The sequence below is a fragment of the Anguilla rostrata genome, chromosome 14 (genome assembly GCF_018555375.3).
Source record: "Anguilla rostrata isolate EN2019 chromosome 14, ASM1855537v3, whole genome shotgun sequence".
Classification (NCBI taxonomy): Eukaryota; Metazoa; Chordata; class Actinopteri; order Anguilliformes; family Anguillidae; genus Anguilla; species Anguilla rostrata.
The window spans coordinates 2,815,089-2,832,676 of NC_057946.1; the positions used below are offsets into that span (position 1 = coordinate 2,815,089).

The 17,588-nt window shown below is 49.0% G+C and overlaps 1 protein-coding gene across 2 annotated transcripts in view; it reads right to left on the bottom strand.

Moving 5' to 3' along the window:
* The window catches only part of ror2 (receptor tyrosine kinase-like orphan receptor 2), a 100,825-nt gene that overhangs the window by 22,477 nt on the left and 60,760 nt on the right, over window positions 1-17,588 (bottom strand). For both annotated transcript variants that reach the window (XM_064308020.1, XM_064308021.1), the window contains 2 exons: window positions 14,445-14,516; window positions 1,853-2,140 (listed from right to left, as the gene is read on the bottom strand). In XM_064308020.1, the coding sequence (XP_064164090.1) occupies window positions 1,853-2,140; window positions 14,445-14,516 (360 nt within the window). The remainder of the gene's footprint in view (window positions 1-1,852; window positions 2,141-14,444; window positions 14,517-17,588) is intronic.

The following is a 17,588-nucleotide window of genomic DNA, read 5'->3' on the forward strand; positions in this document are numbered from 1 at the left end:
CAAGCCGCATGATCAGCAGTAGGGCTGCAGGATCAGGCAGTAAATTCAGGGCCATGGTACCCTGCAGCTGAGGAAGAGGATGAAGGTGGTATCTGGGACGAGTGCACAATTAGCATGTGACCATGGTTCTCAAACTGCGCTGTGCCTCTCTCTCTCTCTCTCTCTCTCTCTCTCTCGTCTCTCTCTCTCTCTCTCTCTCTCTCGTCTCTCTCGCTCTCTCACTCTCTCTCTCTCGTGTGGGCCCTGTAAAACACCGGCTCGTCAAAAACAAGCCCTGAACAGCAGACTTTTCCACTTCGCCCTTTAAAAAACAGCGGCCCATATTTCCTCCCTGACATTGTTTACACCGGCCCATTTTCCGCTGAAAGACCCCGTCTGTCCCACTCTGTTTCAGCAGCGGAGTTACTTTTGCGAAATTTTACCAAAAAAAAAAAAAAAAAAAAAAAAAAAAAACCCCAGCCCGTCTGACATTGTACAAAGATGACTTTGTGGAGAGGTCAGTTTTAGTTTTCCTTAACTTCTTGTAAAACCAGGAAGTCGGTATAAGATTTGCAATCGAGATGACTGTGGAAACTTCGCCGTCTGAAGACAATAATGCTTCAACTGTCGCGTATAAAATCTAAAATGAAAACCTTCCAAGTCCGTTTCAGCACAGAGCAAAACGGCATATTGTTCCTCCATAAAGGGGAGATTTATAGCGGGGCGCTCCGTATGAATCAATAGCACAGACAGAGTGAGATGATGCACAGATGGGTCGCGTTTAAAACACTGAAACGGTTCTGTCCTGGGACTCCTCAGACTCCTAAATAACAACCAGGACCCCTCAGACACGGACCTTTCCCAAATAATAACCACTGAAACGGTTCTGTCCTGGGACTCCTCAGGCACGGACCTTTCCTAAATAATAACTGCTAAATAGCCAGGCAGGAAAGAAAATATAATAAGCGCTATAACGGAATAAAGACCGGTCGTATGAAAACAGCTGGGTCACGCGCCTTGATGAATGTGTGGATTCTTCTGCAGATCCCCTGGGGGGGGGGGGGTATGTCAGCATCAGGTGAGAAACCTGGTTATGACACGGCTAATGGTTTACATTTCAATAAGACCCTTGTTTCCTGTCGTCGTGTGGGAGGAGACACAATAACCTTCTGTGTGCGGGGGAACACGATTCTAAAGTCCTGAGAGGCAGAATCACACTTAATACACAATAGTGACAAATCTTGTCATAAAGATAACTCACTATTTCTTGTTCTCTACTGATGTAAATTTGATTTAATCTCTTTACACAGACAATGTTCCATATTCAGTTCAGTTCATGTGACAGAAAGGTGAGGCACATTTGATGAAAAAATTTAAATTATATTTATACTTTTCTCACTTCTTGCATTTTTATTCTTTACTGAATGGTGAAAGAGGAGAAGAAAGAACAAGAATGGAGAAAAGTAGACCACGAGAGAGAGAGAGAGAGAGGGAGGGAACACAGAATGAGGAAGAAAGGGAGCATAGATGAGAAAGTAAAAGTGAGAGAGAGGGAGCAAAGAGGGGAGAGAGGGAAAGAGGGGGAGGGGGAGAGAGAGCAAGCACAGAGGAGAGGAAGGGAGAGACAGATCGAGAGAGAGTAAGAGGGAGGAGGAGAGAAAGAGAGAGGTAGAGACAACACAGAGGGGAGAGAGAGGGAGAAAGAGAGACAGAGAGCACAGAAGAGAGAGAGACAGAAAAAGAGAGAGAGAGAGAGAGAAACAGAAAGAGAGAGAGAGAGAGAGAGAGAGACAGCGAAAGAGAGAGAGGGAGATAGAGAGAGAGAGAGAGACAGACAGAGAGAGAGAGAGAGAGAGCGCCCGCAGTCCCTTACCGAGCCGGACGTAGAGCACGCCGGTGGCGGTGATGACCTTGACGGAGTTGGAGGCCACGCACTGGTAGTAGCCGGTGTCGGTGGTGTCCAGGTCCTGGATGCGCAGCTTGGAGCCGGCCTCCGTCTTGCGGATGGAGATGCGCCCGTGCTCCTGCACCACGGGGGCGTCGTTCTTCAGCCAGCGCACCGTGGGCCGCGGGTTCCCCATCACCTTGCAGTGCAGCGTGGCCGTCTGGCCCTGCACCACCGTCATGTTGTTCACCGGCTCCACAAACTCCAGGTAGTAACCTGCATAAGGGGTCAGAGGTCAGAGGTCAGAGGTCGCCGAGTCGGAACACGAATGGCGAGCTTGGCAATGCAGCGTGGCCATCTGGCCCTGCACCACCGCCATGTTGTTCACCGGCCCCACAAACTCCAGGTAGTAACCTGCATAAGGGGTCAGAGGTCAGAGGTCAGGGGTCAGAGGTCGCCGAGCCGAAACACGAATGGCAAGCGTTTAATGACCCTCTCACCCTCCCCCACCCAACCACCCCAGACGTTGTTGACGTGGAAACGGCCTTTTTGTCCTGAGTCAGAGGAACGAATCCACTTCCTGTTCACACTGAGACAGGGGGGTAGGGTGACACGGCGCTCTGAAATCCAGATGCCTCTTTGTGCCGAGAAGGGAACATAAACAGGGCCGGACTGGTCAGCGGCTCGGACCGCGGCCCCCCGGTGACCTTGTGTTTCATTGGCTCAAATCCCGCCCCGAACCGCTGAACTCTGGACAGAGCGAGCGGTGATGTCTGGACCGAGCGGCTTACTCGCCGAGACAAACGCCTCTCGGCAGCCGGAGAGAGAGAAAGCGCTCGAGTTTCGCAAACGGGACGAGCGGCTCCCGTAACTCAGCGATCTGTCCCACCCGCCAAGAGGAGCGTTCTGCGGTGTCGAAACCCGAGGGCTCGACCCTCTTTAAAATACACGGCCTGTTAAAAACGTGGGGCCTTTTCTCAATTACACACAAAAAAAGGAGAGGAAAAAGAAAACAATTCTATCCATTAAACCACATCCTCTTATGATGGTTGGGGGAGGGGGGACTTAAAATAACGAGCGTAATGAAATTCAGTACTTTTATTTCCACACATACTTTAAATAACTCACGAGACCTTAGCTAACAAGCTAGCCACACGAGCAGTCCATTCTTACTGGGTTACATCAGAAAATAATTCATTCGGATTCCATTATGGTAAGCTGTGACATCCTGCGTGCGATTCCCCGCGATGGGGCACCCAAAATCTACATCCTGCACAACGGCCTGGCCATTCAGTCCAGTCACCTGCTAATTTCAGCCCTACTGACACAGGAACACATGCGCACATCTCACAGACAAGCCAGCGGGGTCGTCCCAGAACCCTCCGGCACCACGAGACTCTGACACAGTAACAAAGACAAGGAGCAAACGGCAGCAAAAATCAAAAATCAAAAAACGATCTACTGGGAGAGACCTTTAGTTCGCGGATTGAGGATCTGGCGTTTTGTGTCTGATCTTCAGCTCGTGTGATTTCGGGGTGCTGTTAACACCCCCCCATCCCCCCCTCTGCCCAAATCGTCCGCAGAGGTGTGTGACCGGCCACGAAGGCAATAAGCCAGAGAGGTGAGGAAGCCCAACACTCCTACCCCGCCCACCCCCGCCTAACCCCCATTTCACACCGACTACAAAGGGACAGGGGTCAGGGGTGACACGTCACACAAAGAGGAGTCATGTGACCCTTCACGGCCAAACTGTCACAAACTGACGAGTGGAGGTGTGACACAGAGCCCGGGTTTCAAACACAAATCCCCTAAAACACGGAGCCGGGCTTTTCAAACACAAATTAAACCCTTAAAACTGTGGGTTTCCAAGTTGTGAGTCAAGAAAACGGTTGGTCACGAGAACAGGTATGAAAGATAAGTCAAATTATACACGACACTTGCACTGGACCAGATACAGTGTAGTTGTTCTGGTGCAGGCAGCAAAAAAAAAACAAAAAAAAACTGCAGCTCATATTCAGATAAATTAATCTGGCATTATAATGAGAGAAGGGTCACAGAAAATGTATTTACTCATGAATTCAGTCACCATAGGTTCAAGAAGGACATTTAGAGCCTTGAACACAGTATTTTTTCCTCCAATCCGTGCCTCCCTTCCGCTAGTCACGTGACTCACTTCTGTCAACGGAACGTTGCCCCGGACAACCTGTGCGGCTTCTCGTGTGGCTGTCTGCAATGTTTTGACAGACGTCTGAAAATGAGGCCTAATTTCACCGTAAGGTACCAACAATCCCCGTACACAGTCTGTGAGGTAATCGCACACACAGGTACAGCTGTGGGCGGGAAGAAAATACTAAGCAATAACAAAACTACAAAAGCACCAGGTGTAAATCCAAAACTGAGCAACCTAATCTTAAGGTCACCTGTACATTCAGCAGAAACTCTTAATCCAGAGTGACTTACACAACTTTTTACATAGCATTTACATCATATCCAATTCATATAGCTGGATATATACTGAAGCAATGCAAGTTAAGTACCTTACTCAAGGGTATTATGGCAGTGTTCTACCTGGGAATCGAACCTGTGACCTGTAGGTTACAAGACCAGCTCCTTACCCACTATACTACACTGCACCCCACATTGACGTTACAGTGTACGGTGACGTTTTTGTTCCTCAAGTACGCCAACAATTCTTAGAAGATGATATTTGCAGAAGAAGAAAAAAAAGAGGCATTACACGGAAAATGATATAATGCAAATGAGCTGATTTTGCCGTGCGCGATAGAAACACACATTTTTAATGCGTGTCTGGACACATTGACAGATGCTCTCGTTACCGAGCAGAACCCCCGGGGACGCAGACGCAGATCATGTCTCTGCACAGCCCGTGAACAACCACCAGACGGCGAATCCCGCTGCGCCGCGTAGCCTAGCCTAGCGCGGAAAGCTACACTGTTCTCAGTCACAGACGGCGAATCCCGCCGCATTGTGTAGCGTAGCGTAGCCTAGCGCGGAAAGCTACACTGTTCTCAGTCACAGACGGCGAATCCCGCCGCATTGTGTAGCGTAGCGTAGCCTAGCACGGAAAGCTACACTGTTCTCAGTCATAGCGGCAGAAATCCGCCAGCACAGATTGCAGCGTGCCGTACCCTAGCTAGCGTGGAAAGTAATACTGTTCTCAGTCACTGGGGTAGAAACAACTGTTCCCAGGGAGAGCTGTCCTTATCGGAGGGACGACAACAGGAAACGCATCACTTCAGCCCAGAGCGATGGTCGATAGTGATCTGGGAGGACCAGGGAGGTGCGGGTCGAGTTGGGGTGGGGTGGGGGGGTGGGTGCGTCAAAGGGGGGGGGGGGAGCCTTTATTTTGTTTCTGAGGGCAGGCTGACACACGCTCCTCCGAGCTGAGGTGCAGCGTGACCGAGCTCTCGCCCGCACCTACGGGCGCACTCCACTGGCACCGAGCCACCCCCTCCAAACCCCCCCCCCCAACCTCCCTACGCCAGCCCCCTCTCCCCATGCTGCCCACCCTTCCCTACATCCTCCTGAGCAGAAAGGAAAGTAAGTACATAATAACACAGGTGTCTCGGATGACAAAAAAATACTGCAGTAAAAAAAAAATCCAAGAATTTTTTTTCCAAGAATATTATTCATTTGATTTGTAGTGAATGTCCCCTGTAGTGTGGGTTTCAGCACAGCAGAACATATGGTTCTTGAGATTAAGACTAGAGATGTCAAAACAAAAATGAACTGTTGGTTCTTAGGAGGACACATCAGCCACTCAATGCCAACTCCAGACCCCCCTCCCCACCCCATCCATCCTTCTCCACCATGCCCCTATTCCACACCCTCCCCTGCCCCTCCCCCCAGTAAGGAACAACAAAGCAGAAGCCAGTCAACATAACATCTTAAAACATTCCTGCATCGTCTAAAACAAAAAAATGTCTCTTTCCTGGAAACGCATTAGCGGCCCTCTCCTGATGACGTGAACTTGTGATTAATGTTCGGTTTTCTGGTAAAATCCAAGAGTGTTACAAGATAAACCCATAAGGGAAAGAGGAAAGCTGGGTGGACCAAGTACACACACACACACACACACACACACAAAACAGAAGGCCCCACAAAACACTGTCCAAGCATAACATTGTGTGTGTGTGTGTGTGTGTGTGTGTACACTATTTTTCAGGACTTCCTTTAAATGTTCCTCATGTTGGCACCTCCGTCGCTGCGGTGACACGTATGATGACCGACTGTGACATCATCGACAAAAGCAAAAAGACTGTTGGCATGGCGACATACTCAAGAGTATTCCGCAGAGTGACTGAGGAGAACGATGAGCTGTCACATCGCTCGTCTACAGTTCTCCTTAAAGGTGCTAAATAAAATTTAATGTTTGTATGCCAAGGGCCAACAAAACGCACCGAGCAAACCATTTAGGGCAAGGCATCTATGGATCTGATAATGACATGCAGTCTTATGACTCCCAGCTCAGGGACTCGCATTTCACCAAAGAGGGGTCGATGTCAAAAAGGATAGCTCACTTTCAGGGGGTTTATTTGATTATTATTTTGGCTGTAGCTTTCAGCGCATGTTCTCGGTTGGCCCGGAGACAGGGTTTTAATGCGCGGCGAAGGGTATTTCAGACGCTCACAGGAGTCACGGTTGACCTGCCAGCTTTTTAAAAAATTGCTGCGAGGCGCTTTTGCGGTCTAAAGCAAGAAAATACGCTTCCAAGAAACGCCAAAGCAGCTCGTACAGGCTCTGGAGGCATGATGTCGCTGCACACGTCTCCATTACCCGATTATTCCTAGAGAAATTGTGCTTAATCTCACATTCGTTTGGAACAGTTTCCCATGGAACCTGACACATGTAACCAGAGGCAGCAGCATTCAAGGAAAGACGTAAAAAAAATCTGACATTTATGTTCATAATTGTGAAAAAAAACGAAAGGAAAATTAATCAGTTTGTACACCTTCTTGGAAACAAGACATCACTGTACAAGCCGCTTTGAAACGACTTGAAATGTACTGTATGTTCTTGCTTGAGACTACAAACCCCAGAATCCCTCTATACCAGCCAATGGAAAGTTGGCTGTTTGTCAGAAACTTCTGCAAGTATGTAAAATACCCATCATCGCACATAAAAAAAAAAAACCTTCTGGGCCAATCAGAAAACATACATTAAAACTGAAATAACATCAAAAACCTCAAAAAAAAGAGAACCACGTCCTTTAAGCAAAGCAGCCAAACCATAATTGAAATGGGAAACGCATTGCTTTAACCAGAACAAGCACGCAAAATTAGCATGCCCCTGAAACCGCCAAATTGACGATAATTGAATCGCTGTGGTATCCCCCCCCCCCCACTTCTTATTTAATGAGGTTCCTGGCTGAAAGATTAAAAAAAAAAAAAAAAAAAAAAAAACTTCCTTTGAAGGAGGTAAGAAGATGATTGGGAGGCTCTGCCCTGCGTGGAATACCCAAATCACAGATTGCTGGCCTGGAGTTCAAAAGTAACTGAAGAGGTTTGTAAAACCATTAGTTAATGCACAGATAAATTCCCTTAATCCCGCATCACGCACAAGGTAGCGCACAGACGTGAGAAGATCCACAGGTCCGTGCCAATCCGTGAGCCGTGGAGATGGCCTGAAGCAACCAACGTGACCTTCCTGCGATTGGCTTGTGCAGCTGAACTTTGACCTTTGCCCTTTGCCCTTCGGCCTCTGCCTTTAAACCTGAAGTGCAGCAATTGTCTGGCAATATCCTTATTTCCCTCAGGCGGCGCGCCATCACACTGAGAAGCAGATGAAGTAGCCGCTGTCTTTGCCATTTCATTCAACGTTACGATACGCTATGGCACTCCGTCCAAGCACAACTCTGAGCGCTTTGCATTGAAAATGCTTAGACATCACATCGACACAGTTTTACTATCAATGGAAGTCTGCGATATCTACCATTGATAATAAAACTGTGACAATGGGGGCAGAAACAAGCTGAGCCTTGCCTACACTTTCACTGTCAAGGCCTTCACAACTTTTATTACAACTTCTATGGTGGCTTGCAAATTTTTTATATTTCTAAATTACTGGTTGATCGACAGATGATTGAATGTTACCATGGCACCAATCTGATGTGCAGGGCAGCCAGTGGGAGCAATCTCCTAGTCGTGTGGAAGACACTCCCATCACTGATCTCAGACCAGCATAAAAGTAGGATTTTTTTTTTTTCAGGCACAAATCCCACATTGATCAACCTACTCACAACTTAAATCGCTCACGTCATAAAAACGACTCACCTCAAACGATGCAATTACCAATTACCAGGCCGACAACAAATGCCTCATCTAAAAAAAATAAATAAATAAATAAATAATGGTTTCCACAACCTAATCCGTCAGAAATGCGCTTGCTGACTGGCTTGAGCACAGCTTTATGACATGCAATGGAAACAAACGTGGGGGGTGGGGGTGGGGGTGGGGGGGGGGCAATCATAAGCAGAATGCTAAGAGATGATGTCATTCTCTAATAAGATATATCCCTCCCTCCGCATCTGAAAAGCGGCCATGTTTGAAGCAAAGGCAGCTGGCTCACAGAAACAACAAAACGTCCGTTGTTTTTTTGTTTTCTTTCTTGTTTTTCAGGAGACAGCAGTCTCTAGTGCGATCAGCAAATCCAGAATTCATGACATGAGACGAGGGACTTCCAAAATTACTTGAATACATATAAATATATATGAAATATTTTCCCTTTCTCATCCCTGCTAAAAATTCCAGCTAAGACTAGCTGGGACTCCAAGCTGGTTTTAGCTGGTCAAAGCTGGTTATGCTGACTATAGGCTAGTCAGCTGGTGAACGGCTGGTCGACCATCTAAAACTTAAGCTAAAACTTAAAAACTTAAAACGGCTTAAACCAGCCTGATCAGTTTAGACCGGTTGAAACTGGAACTTTCAGCAGGGATGTCAACCAGAGTCCAGCCGAGAACAACCGACTGCAGAACAAAGCAAGGGAAGAGATAAACGAGGGACATGCGTGTTTATGACAGTTGCGGTCTGAGGTAATATATTGGTCAACACTTATTTTAATCTTCTTTCCGTTAACACTCGTTTCAGCCTTTCCACTGCACCCCCCCCCCCCCCCGCCCCTACCGCCCCCCCCCCCTCGAGAAAGCGAGATGAGAAACGCATTACATGAATGAAGACGACACGCAGAGGAACATTAATTTATTTGTTCTTCGAAACCACCCCGGGGGCTGAGGAAAGAGCCATATTTCCAGACGATGCAGACTGAAGGCTTGAAACCGTGCCTGATTTCGCGAAGCCCGGAGAGTATTCATCAATAATGGCCGACAGCCAAACTGCTGCAGGAGCAGGCTGAGGCCGTATTAAATATCAATATTACCCCCCCCCCCCCCAACCACCTCCACCCCCCCCCTCCCCAAATCATCGGAGAGAGGGAGTGATAGAGAGAGATTCACTCACCAAGAGATTCGTCCCAGACAGAGAGAGATTCAGTTCCCAAGCAGAAAGAGAGATAGAGAGAGGAGATTCAGTTCCGAGAGAGAGAGAGATTCAGTTCCAAGACCAGAAAGAGAGGAGATTCAGTTCCCAGACAGAAGAGAGAAGAGAGAGTGAGAGAGCGATTCAGTTCCCAAAAGGAGAAAGAGAGGAACATTCAGTCCCAGAAGAAGAGATGAAAGACGCCAGAGAAAGAGAGAGTGAGAGAGCGATTCAGTTCCCCAGAGAGAGAGAGAAAGAGGAGAGAGAGATTCAGTTCCCCAGAGACAGGGAGAGAGAGATTCAGTTCCCCAGAGAGAGAGGAGAAAGAGAGAGAGAGAGAGAGATTCAGTTCCCCAGAAAAAGGAGAGAGAGAGAGAGAAAAGAGAGTTGAGGAGAGGACGATTCAGTTCCCCAGAGAGAGAGAGAAAGAGAGAGAGAAAGAGAGAGTGAGAAAGAAAGAAAGAGAGAGAGAAAGAGAGCGGAAATCCAGCGCACGGACGGCCGTTTCGAAGAGTTTTTCCGCGGTTGGCGCTAGCGGGCTCGCCTGGCGGAACAATAAGAAGCGCGAGCGCAGTCTCCTCGGCGGGGGGGGGGGGGGGGGAACCGCGGGAGCGGCGGCGCCGTTGGCGTCGCTCTCAGACGGCGTGCAGCGCTTTCCCGTTAGCGAGACACAAAGGCAGCGGCAGCAGCAGCAGGCCCCGTCTGGAGCCGGCGGTACGCTACGTGCCCTGAGCCGAGGCTAACCGAAAACTAAACTGAGACATAAATACTTGGGGGGGGGGGGGGGGGGGAGGGGGGGCGTGGCGGAGCGGGGGGGGGGAACTAATATACATGATGAACTGCAGAGACTTTAAGGCAATATTTGAAATGTTAGAAAATATTTGAACGCCAAAGCATGTAACGTTGCACAGATTTTTGTAAATGCTTGAACAGAATGCACTGCTCAACTGAAGAAAAAAACGAAATGCTAAAGCGAACTGGAACTGTAGTTGCGATGGCTTGGCTGATGTCTGATGATGGTTTGATAATTTGGTAAAGACTGAGGGGAGGCTAAAATGCATAGCTGCACCAGGAGGGGGGGTCAGGGTTAGGTAAGCAACAAGCCTCACCCCCCCACATCTCCTGAACTACAAAGTGTTTCGAGATGCCAAGATGAAAGGTGCAAGCCTACATTACGGGGTCCTCAAAACCTTGTACAGAATGGGCCGGTGTGGGTGCAGGCTGTTCTTTCAACCAAGCAGTCAACAGCTGATTCTACTAATCAAACACTAGAGTCTCTCGCTAAAGGGCCTTGATTAGTAGAATCAGGTGTTGTAACTGCTCGGTTGAAACAAAAACATAGAACCAAACTGGCCCATTCTGGATAAAACTTGAGGACCCCTGTTCTACATAAATGCAATAATAATAATAATCTCAGTCACTCTAGGATCCAGCAAAGCCAAACAATAGAAATAATGTTCACTACGACGACTCAACCAGAGCAGAAATCAATCTCTGACACCAGCCATGTGATTTTCATTTTGTGCAGTCAAACCCAAAAGTAAAAAATCCTTCAGCGCATTTCCCAAAAAGGTTGACCTGTGAAGGAAGCCGAACCATGACAAGATATAATTAAATAATGCATCACGACAAGCCATCCCAAATCGTACCGACGTGCCTCAGGTCAAACCACGTGCGGCGTTTCGGATTTTCCATTCGGGCTAACCAAAACAATACGTTGGCAAAGGAAAACACGGCCTTCACACACGCCTGCGTTATATCCCTGTGAGGGACGTTAGCCATGACACTGGGAGAAAAACAGGGCTCCACATTTTAGTGTGTGTGTGTGTGTGCTACATCGAACAAGCTGCCAACCACAATTCACCACATTACGGGTGGGGGGAACTCCCTCTAAGTTGGCACATTTTCCCTCAGAAAGTACCCCTTCACCGTCCCATCTGAAAGAATCCAGCTTACTGTCATCTCAACACCAAAGATCCAGGGTTGAGAAGGCCAGATTTGAGGGGCTGTGGTGCCGGATTCTGGGGGAGACTTCTATCTTTTGCTGTGACTCCCCAGACATCCCAGAGGAACATACCAAACCCGCCTCGGAACGTACACGGCATTAACGTTCCCTCCCTTTCTTCTGGAAGCCAGGGTTCTAGAACTCCACTGCTTTCACAGTCACCGGCGGCGATTGTGACATCAGCATTAGAACGCTCGGTGAAAGAACACCCTACTTACGCATTTCTGATCCTACACGGAGCGTTAAGCCCCTAATCTTCAGCACCGAGCGGTCATCATCACCTCTGAGCTGAGGGAGAACTTCTCACCGCCGTCACCTCGTCGTTTGCTCCTCGTCTGTTTCCCCGGTAATCACGCGCCAAAAAAAAAAATCCTCTGCATAACGAACGTGGGCCCAGGAGAGTCTGGAGCGATTTCCAGTCCCCCGTTCCACCCGTCTGGGGCAGACGTCATTCCTTTCGCTTCCACAGGCCAGACCCAAAATGCCAGAAGCAGCAAGCTAGCAGCACACTGCAAAACTTGGCATGGCTAACAGGAGAGCAGGCATCTTCACGACATCATTCACTGCGTGCGTGTTTACGTATTTATTTATTTATTTATTTTTTTGCATTGATCCAGGTATCTAGTACCTAGATCAAAGTACTGCAGGCGGCAGTGTAGTACAATGGGTTAGGAACTGGTCTTGTAACCTAAAGGTCACAGGTTCGATTCCTGGGTACTTCACCTGTATCGCTTCAGTATATATCCAGCTGTATAAACGGATGCAAAAGTTGCGAAAGTCGCTCTGGATGAGCGTGTCTGCTAAATGCCAGCAATGTAACGTAATGTGATTTAATGTAATGTACCTAAACTGATCAGCCTGAGGACACGAGCCACAAACATAGGGACGCTGTGCGTGCCACCTCATCGCCGTCAACGGAACAGCCGTTCGGCATTCAAAAGCACTTAAGTGCTAGGTGGGAGCAGGGACCTCTAAACCATCCTGTTGAGTTTGAACGACAGTCTGTTTGCCCAGTCTGCTTTTTTGGAAGACCTCCAGGTCTTACTGCAGCGCTAGAAACTCTCTCTCTCTCTCTCTCTCTCTTCTCTCTCTCTCTCGTTCGTAGGTTCATCCAGAGCCAGCTGCTGACCCATGCAGTCGTTTAGGGCCAGAGCCATCCCAGAGGCCACGGAATTCAAGTTCGCAAGACACTTTAATCGCACGGTATTGTTATTTATGTGTCTGCGGCAAATGCCACATCGCCCCCTCCCAACCCCCTCGCGCCCCCCGCCAAAACCACTCATGGGCCACACGCCCACGGCACCCCCCACCGGACAGAGAGCACTGAATGGGAAAAAAGGCCATACTGTGCAGGAGTCAGCCCAGGAGGATTTGAGAGGGAGAGCGGAATAGGGTGAGGATGAGAGAGAGAGGGAGAGAGAGAGAGAGAGAGAGAGAGAGAGAGAGCGCCTCTTCGGTAAAGAGGGGAGATCTCTCCTCTCTCCTGGAGCCACGCCACGTTCTGGCACACAGGTGCGCACCCTGCCGTGATTGACAGGCGATGTTGACACAGCGGGACGGGCTACCGCAGGGTGTCAGTTACAGCACGGCCGTTACAAGCTGGGGGAGAAAAAAAATTGGGAATCTTTCTGTTTATTTAATTTTTTTTTTAAAGAATAACTGAAGGTGTCATAGGGCGGGTATGAAACAAAAACCCACATCAGCCCATTTCTGGATAAGACTAGACACCCAGAGACTGCACACATATATTGTACTCATACGTTGTCTTACGAGTAATATGAAGTAAACGTTTGGACTGCGAAAAGTAACATTTAAAAAAAATAAAAAATAAAGATTTGGGACGTGCAGACCACTATGGACAGGGGGGGTCTGCTCCTAAAAGATCCCACCCGGGTCCAGGCTCGGCGACCCCACAGGAGAGCAGGGGGAAATTTGTTTCTCCTTTCACACGGAGCGCTCGTTAGTATTAAGCGAGCGGCGCTGGAACGCCGGTGTCTGCAGGCCTCCGCGGTTCTCAGTAAAAAAGCCGCTGCTGCTCACTCTGGGCCCCCCGAGCGCTCGGCGGCCAACACAAACAGTTCCCTCCGCGCGGCGTTCCGCTCCCTCCCTCCAGGGTGCGAGGCGCGCCTGCCAAGGCCAAGTGGCGGGTCCTCCCGAAATTACGGCGTGATTAATGCGCACCGCGTACATGCAAGCGCGAAAACACGCCACACACCATAACGGAAAAAAATAATAAAGTTAAAAAAAATAAATGAATAAAATAAAGTAAATCACACTCCGGAGCTACTTCGGGATCTTCGAGCTGAGCGTTTATATACAGTTTGACGTCCCGTGTAATTACCCAGAATGCCGTAAACGTTCGCGGGGTCATTAATTAGGCTAATACGGAGCTCTGTGTGTGGTTTGCCGCCCCAGTCGTCGTCACGGTTTCAATCCAACTTGGCGGTTTGGGGAACTGGGGAGGGGGGCGCGCAGGGGCTCCACCACACAAGCTGGGTTACAAACTGAAGGTGGAAGGTGGAGGGAGGAGGGGGGAGGCGGGGGTTGAAATTTAAAATAAAAACCAGAACAAATGTTTCATTCTGTCATTATTGCTTCCTTGGTCGCCAATCTCTGAAGCCAAGTGAAGTTGGGAGGGGGGGGCCGGGGGGAGGCAGGTTGCAACCCAAAGGGGGGGGGAAGGTCAAGTTGAGTGGGCCCTTCTCCCCTTCGCAGCCTTTAATTGCAGGCTCTCCTGTAAGGAGGACGTAACCTAATCCATCCTGCACTGAAAGGGCAGCTACAGATCCGGGACTTTCTGTACGGGGAGGGCCGGACGATGGGAGGGCACAGCATGCTGGAGGGGGGGGGGGGGGTGGTTTCCTCCCATGGCCCTGGAACCTCAAGCTGAAACCTCACCGACCCCACCCCACCCCCAGCCCCCCCAGCGGGAGCCGCAGGCCCCAGATGCAACACAAACTTGTCATCCTTCAGGGGCCCATAAGAGAGCGTATCCATCACTCAGAAACACCCACGAGGGGCGGGCCTCAGGCCTGGTTGCCGCGGCGACGACGGCGGCGGCGGAGGAGGAGGGCGGAGTTACCTTGGGACGTGGGCAGCCTCTGTGCTTCCGCCAGGCCCTCCATCTCTCCGGGCTGGGGGAGGTCCACGTCCGCTGGGGAGAGGGGAGACAGAGCAGAGACTTGAGCGCCGAAACCTCGTCGCCATGACAACGGCTGCCATACAGGCTTACGCTTCATTCGAAAAAAATATACAAATTAAAATTGATTTGACGTGAGATAAATTCGCCGCCCAGCGCGGGGCCGCACATGTCCAACTCCCACCCTCATTCGGAATGTCCGAACATCTGCAGCAGCAGCTGCTGTTCCTGCTGTTCATGCTCGAACCCCCCCCCAAAGTCAATTTGGAAAGAGTGTAGACGACACGCACGGTTGTGCTCTGAAACACGCGGTGTCGCCAGCTGCTTCTTCTCACACCGCAGACTACAGCCGAGCTCACACAGAGTGGAGTAGGAGGAAGACCAACCGGGGGGGGGGTCACTAGAAAAGAGATGAAACGTGGACCCCTAACTGACCCCTGACCCCCCAAACCCTGGGCGATGCAATCCGCCAATTCCGCATCGCCACCTCTGGAGCTACTGGCTACAGTCAGCACTGGCTGGGCCCAGATTTGATTCCGGACTGTGGGGCTCGTCCACACTCCACAAGCAAGGCGCCTAAACCAAACCCAGCAACCTCTTGATTCGCTGTAATGCCTTAAAAGGCGGTCTCAAACTTTCAGAGCTTCTATTGACCCACGCAACAATTGAATATTGTGTCTGTGACGCATATTTTTCCAAAGTTTAGCTTCGAATATCATTTCACGTAGCGTGCACCGGCACAAGGAGGTCAGTTGCATTACACACAGCATGGAGCAATCCACCTTTTGTTTCAGGAAGAAAATTAGGTTCCTTCAGTCAAAATAAGCCAAATTAGATTTGGCAGAGGCTCTACGAATGTTCCATCTAATGCTTGGCGATGGACGCCACATCCCATAAGCGATACTGCAAAGCCCACCGAAAAAAAAACTATTGCCTGTTAAGGTCAGCCCAGGTTTGCTATTAGTGAATAGCGGGTGGGGGGTTGGAGTTTTCGACTGAACTCGTGCCCCGCGCATATTGTTTCACTGTTCCTTAATACTCACAGCAAATTCCATTTGATTCTAAATGGAAAACAACTTCTGAAGCATTTCTTCGCTGGACGGAACCCCCTCCATTCTCAGTTCATCCGGGGTAGAGCGCCATTTTCCGAACGTTATTCGCCTGATTGCGGATTAAGTTATTTTGCTGACCGAGATCGGCGGTTAACCATAGAAACTCAGCAGCTGGCAGGTCGCTAGATGCCGCGCGCGGAGGGAAGAGAGACGTCCAGAACACAAGAAGAAGAAGAAGAAGAAAACTGGATGAGGTCGATTCGAAATGAAGACTTAATATGCTGCAGCTGCTCTGGGGATAAACTGCAGGAGGAGTCTGCGGGGATCAGACGTTCTCTGAGAAACAGCTCTTGCCAACAGCACATGAAGACCTGAACTAACAAAAGGTAATTCATCCTTACAGGGTGCTACACAAACACAGTAATAGTTTCTTCAGTACTTTGCTAAAAGAAAAAGAAAAAGAGAAAAGAAAAGAAGAAGACATCGTTTTCCTGGGTTGGACAAGATCTCTATCACGAAAGTACTGTAGTGCTGACAAATTGGACCAGAAAAAAAGAAGACTATTGGGCTTTGATTCAAAAAAAAAAAAAAAATGACTGAAAAGAAGTTCTGCAGGAGTAGGCCAAAACGCAGCCATTTTGTTTGACTTTCAAAAGTGAAGCCCAGGGGCTAAATCTGCGGGTCTGTATGAAGACCTGGATTAAAATGCAGCTTAAAGCTTGAGCTTTAACACACATCCACGGATAATTACACCGTTAAACGGATGCTCAGCTGAGGTTCGAGAGGCATACCAGATGTAATCACAGCCTAATTACATACTTACTTAACACCAAAATTACTTCCTCTCCTCATTAAAGAGCACATACGAAAATATTACAGATGTGCCAGGTGAGAAATTGTGTCTTCCTCTTTATAAAACAGAATAGCAAGGTATTTCGTTCAAAAACAATTAAAAAAAGAGCAATAACAGTTAACTTCCAAGCATAGATCAGTTTCCTCAAACCTAAAGTGATTTTTCAGTTGCAGAAGCCACGCGCAGTTTCAATTCTTTGAAAACAAACGCGAAGGACACTCGAAAATATCGACACTGCGGTCGGAAATACGTAATGTACTCCCGCCCCCCCCCACCCCCCCACCCCACGACATTTTAGGAGGCGATACAATTCCTCATTTAATACGCCTCGGAGTCCCATCTGTAAGCGAACCCTGTTCTGTGTTCCGCTGCCAGCCGGACTGGCTGAGGTCACCCGTGTAATTACAGCGGAACCCGCCTCACAGCGCCGAGCGGCCAATCAGCGCAAGAATGAGAGCGTTGCCATGGAGACGCTCTTCACCCCACCCCCACCCCCGTCCCCTCCATCTAATAAACCGTTCCCAGACCTGACACAGGACACGCCCCCCTGATGGAGGGGGCGGAGCTAAGAAAAAACCCCCCCGCTATTTAAAACTAAATGACGCGTATATTTAATTCGCTAAAAATTCATCATGCGCGCCTAAAAACACCATCGCCGCTGGTTACCGCAGCCTTCGCGAATTTATCGTGAGACGGTTACACCTCTAATACTTCCCGCCTGGGCTCCCATGGGATGGCTTTTCTAAGAGGGTGGTATGGCTCACACACACACGGTTGAACCCAAGCTGTTAACTCATACTTGGGAACAGGAACCTGCTCACATCATCGTCCAAACAGCAATTCCACAGCTTTTTTGGGTAACCGAGTATTTCTCTGCCAATGTCGAGCGCAAACCACCTCAGATGCAGTCCCAGGGTGATTACGGCCCATTAGCCTAATAAAAGCCTCCTTATTGCATTACAAAGCCCAACAAACACACAGCAACGCTTTAATGAAATTGACCCTCGGTTTAATTACGTCAATCACAATATATTTTTTTTTTTTTGACATTTTTGAGTGGGTTTCAAAGGGAGGGACCAGGGGTCACAGAAAGGTCCGATCCTGTTCATTAATAGCGTTGACCATTTCGATATCGCAACGCTAATCACAGCAGAAATGCTTGGTACTTGAATTGTTCTTTGG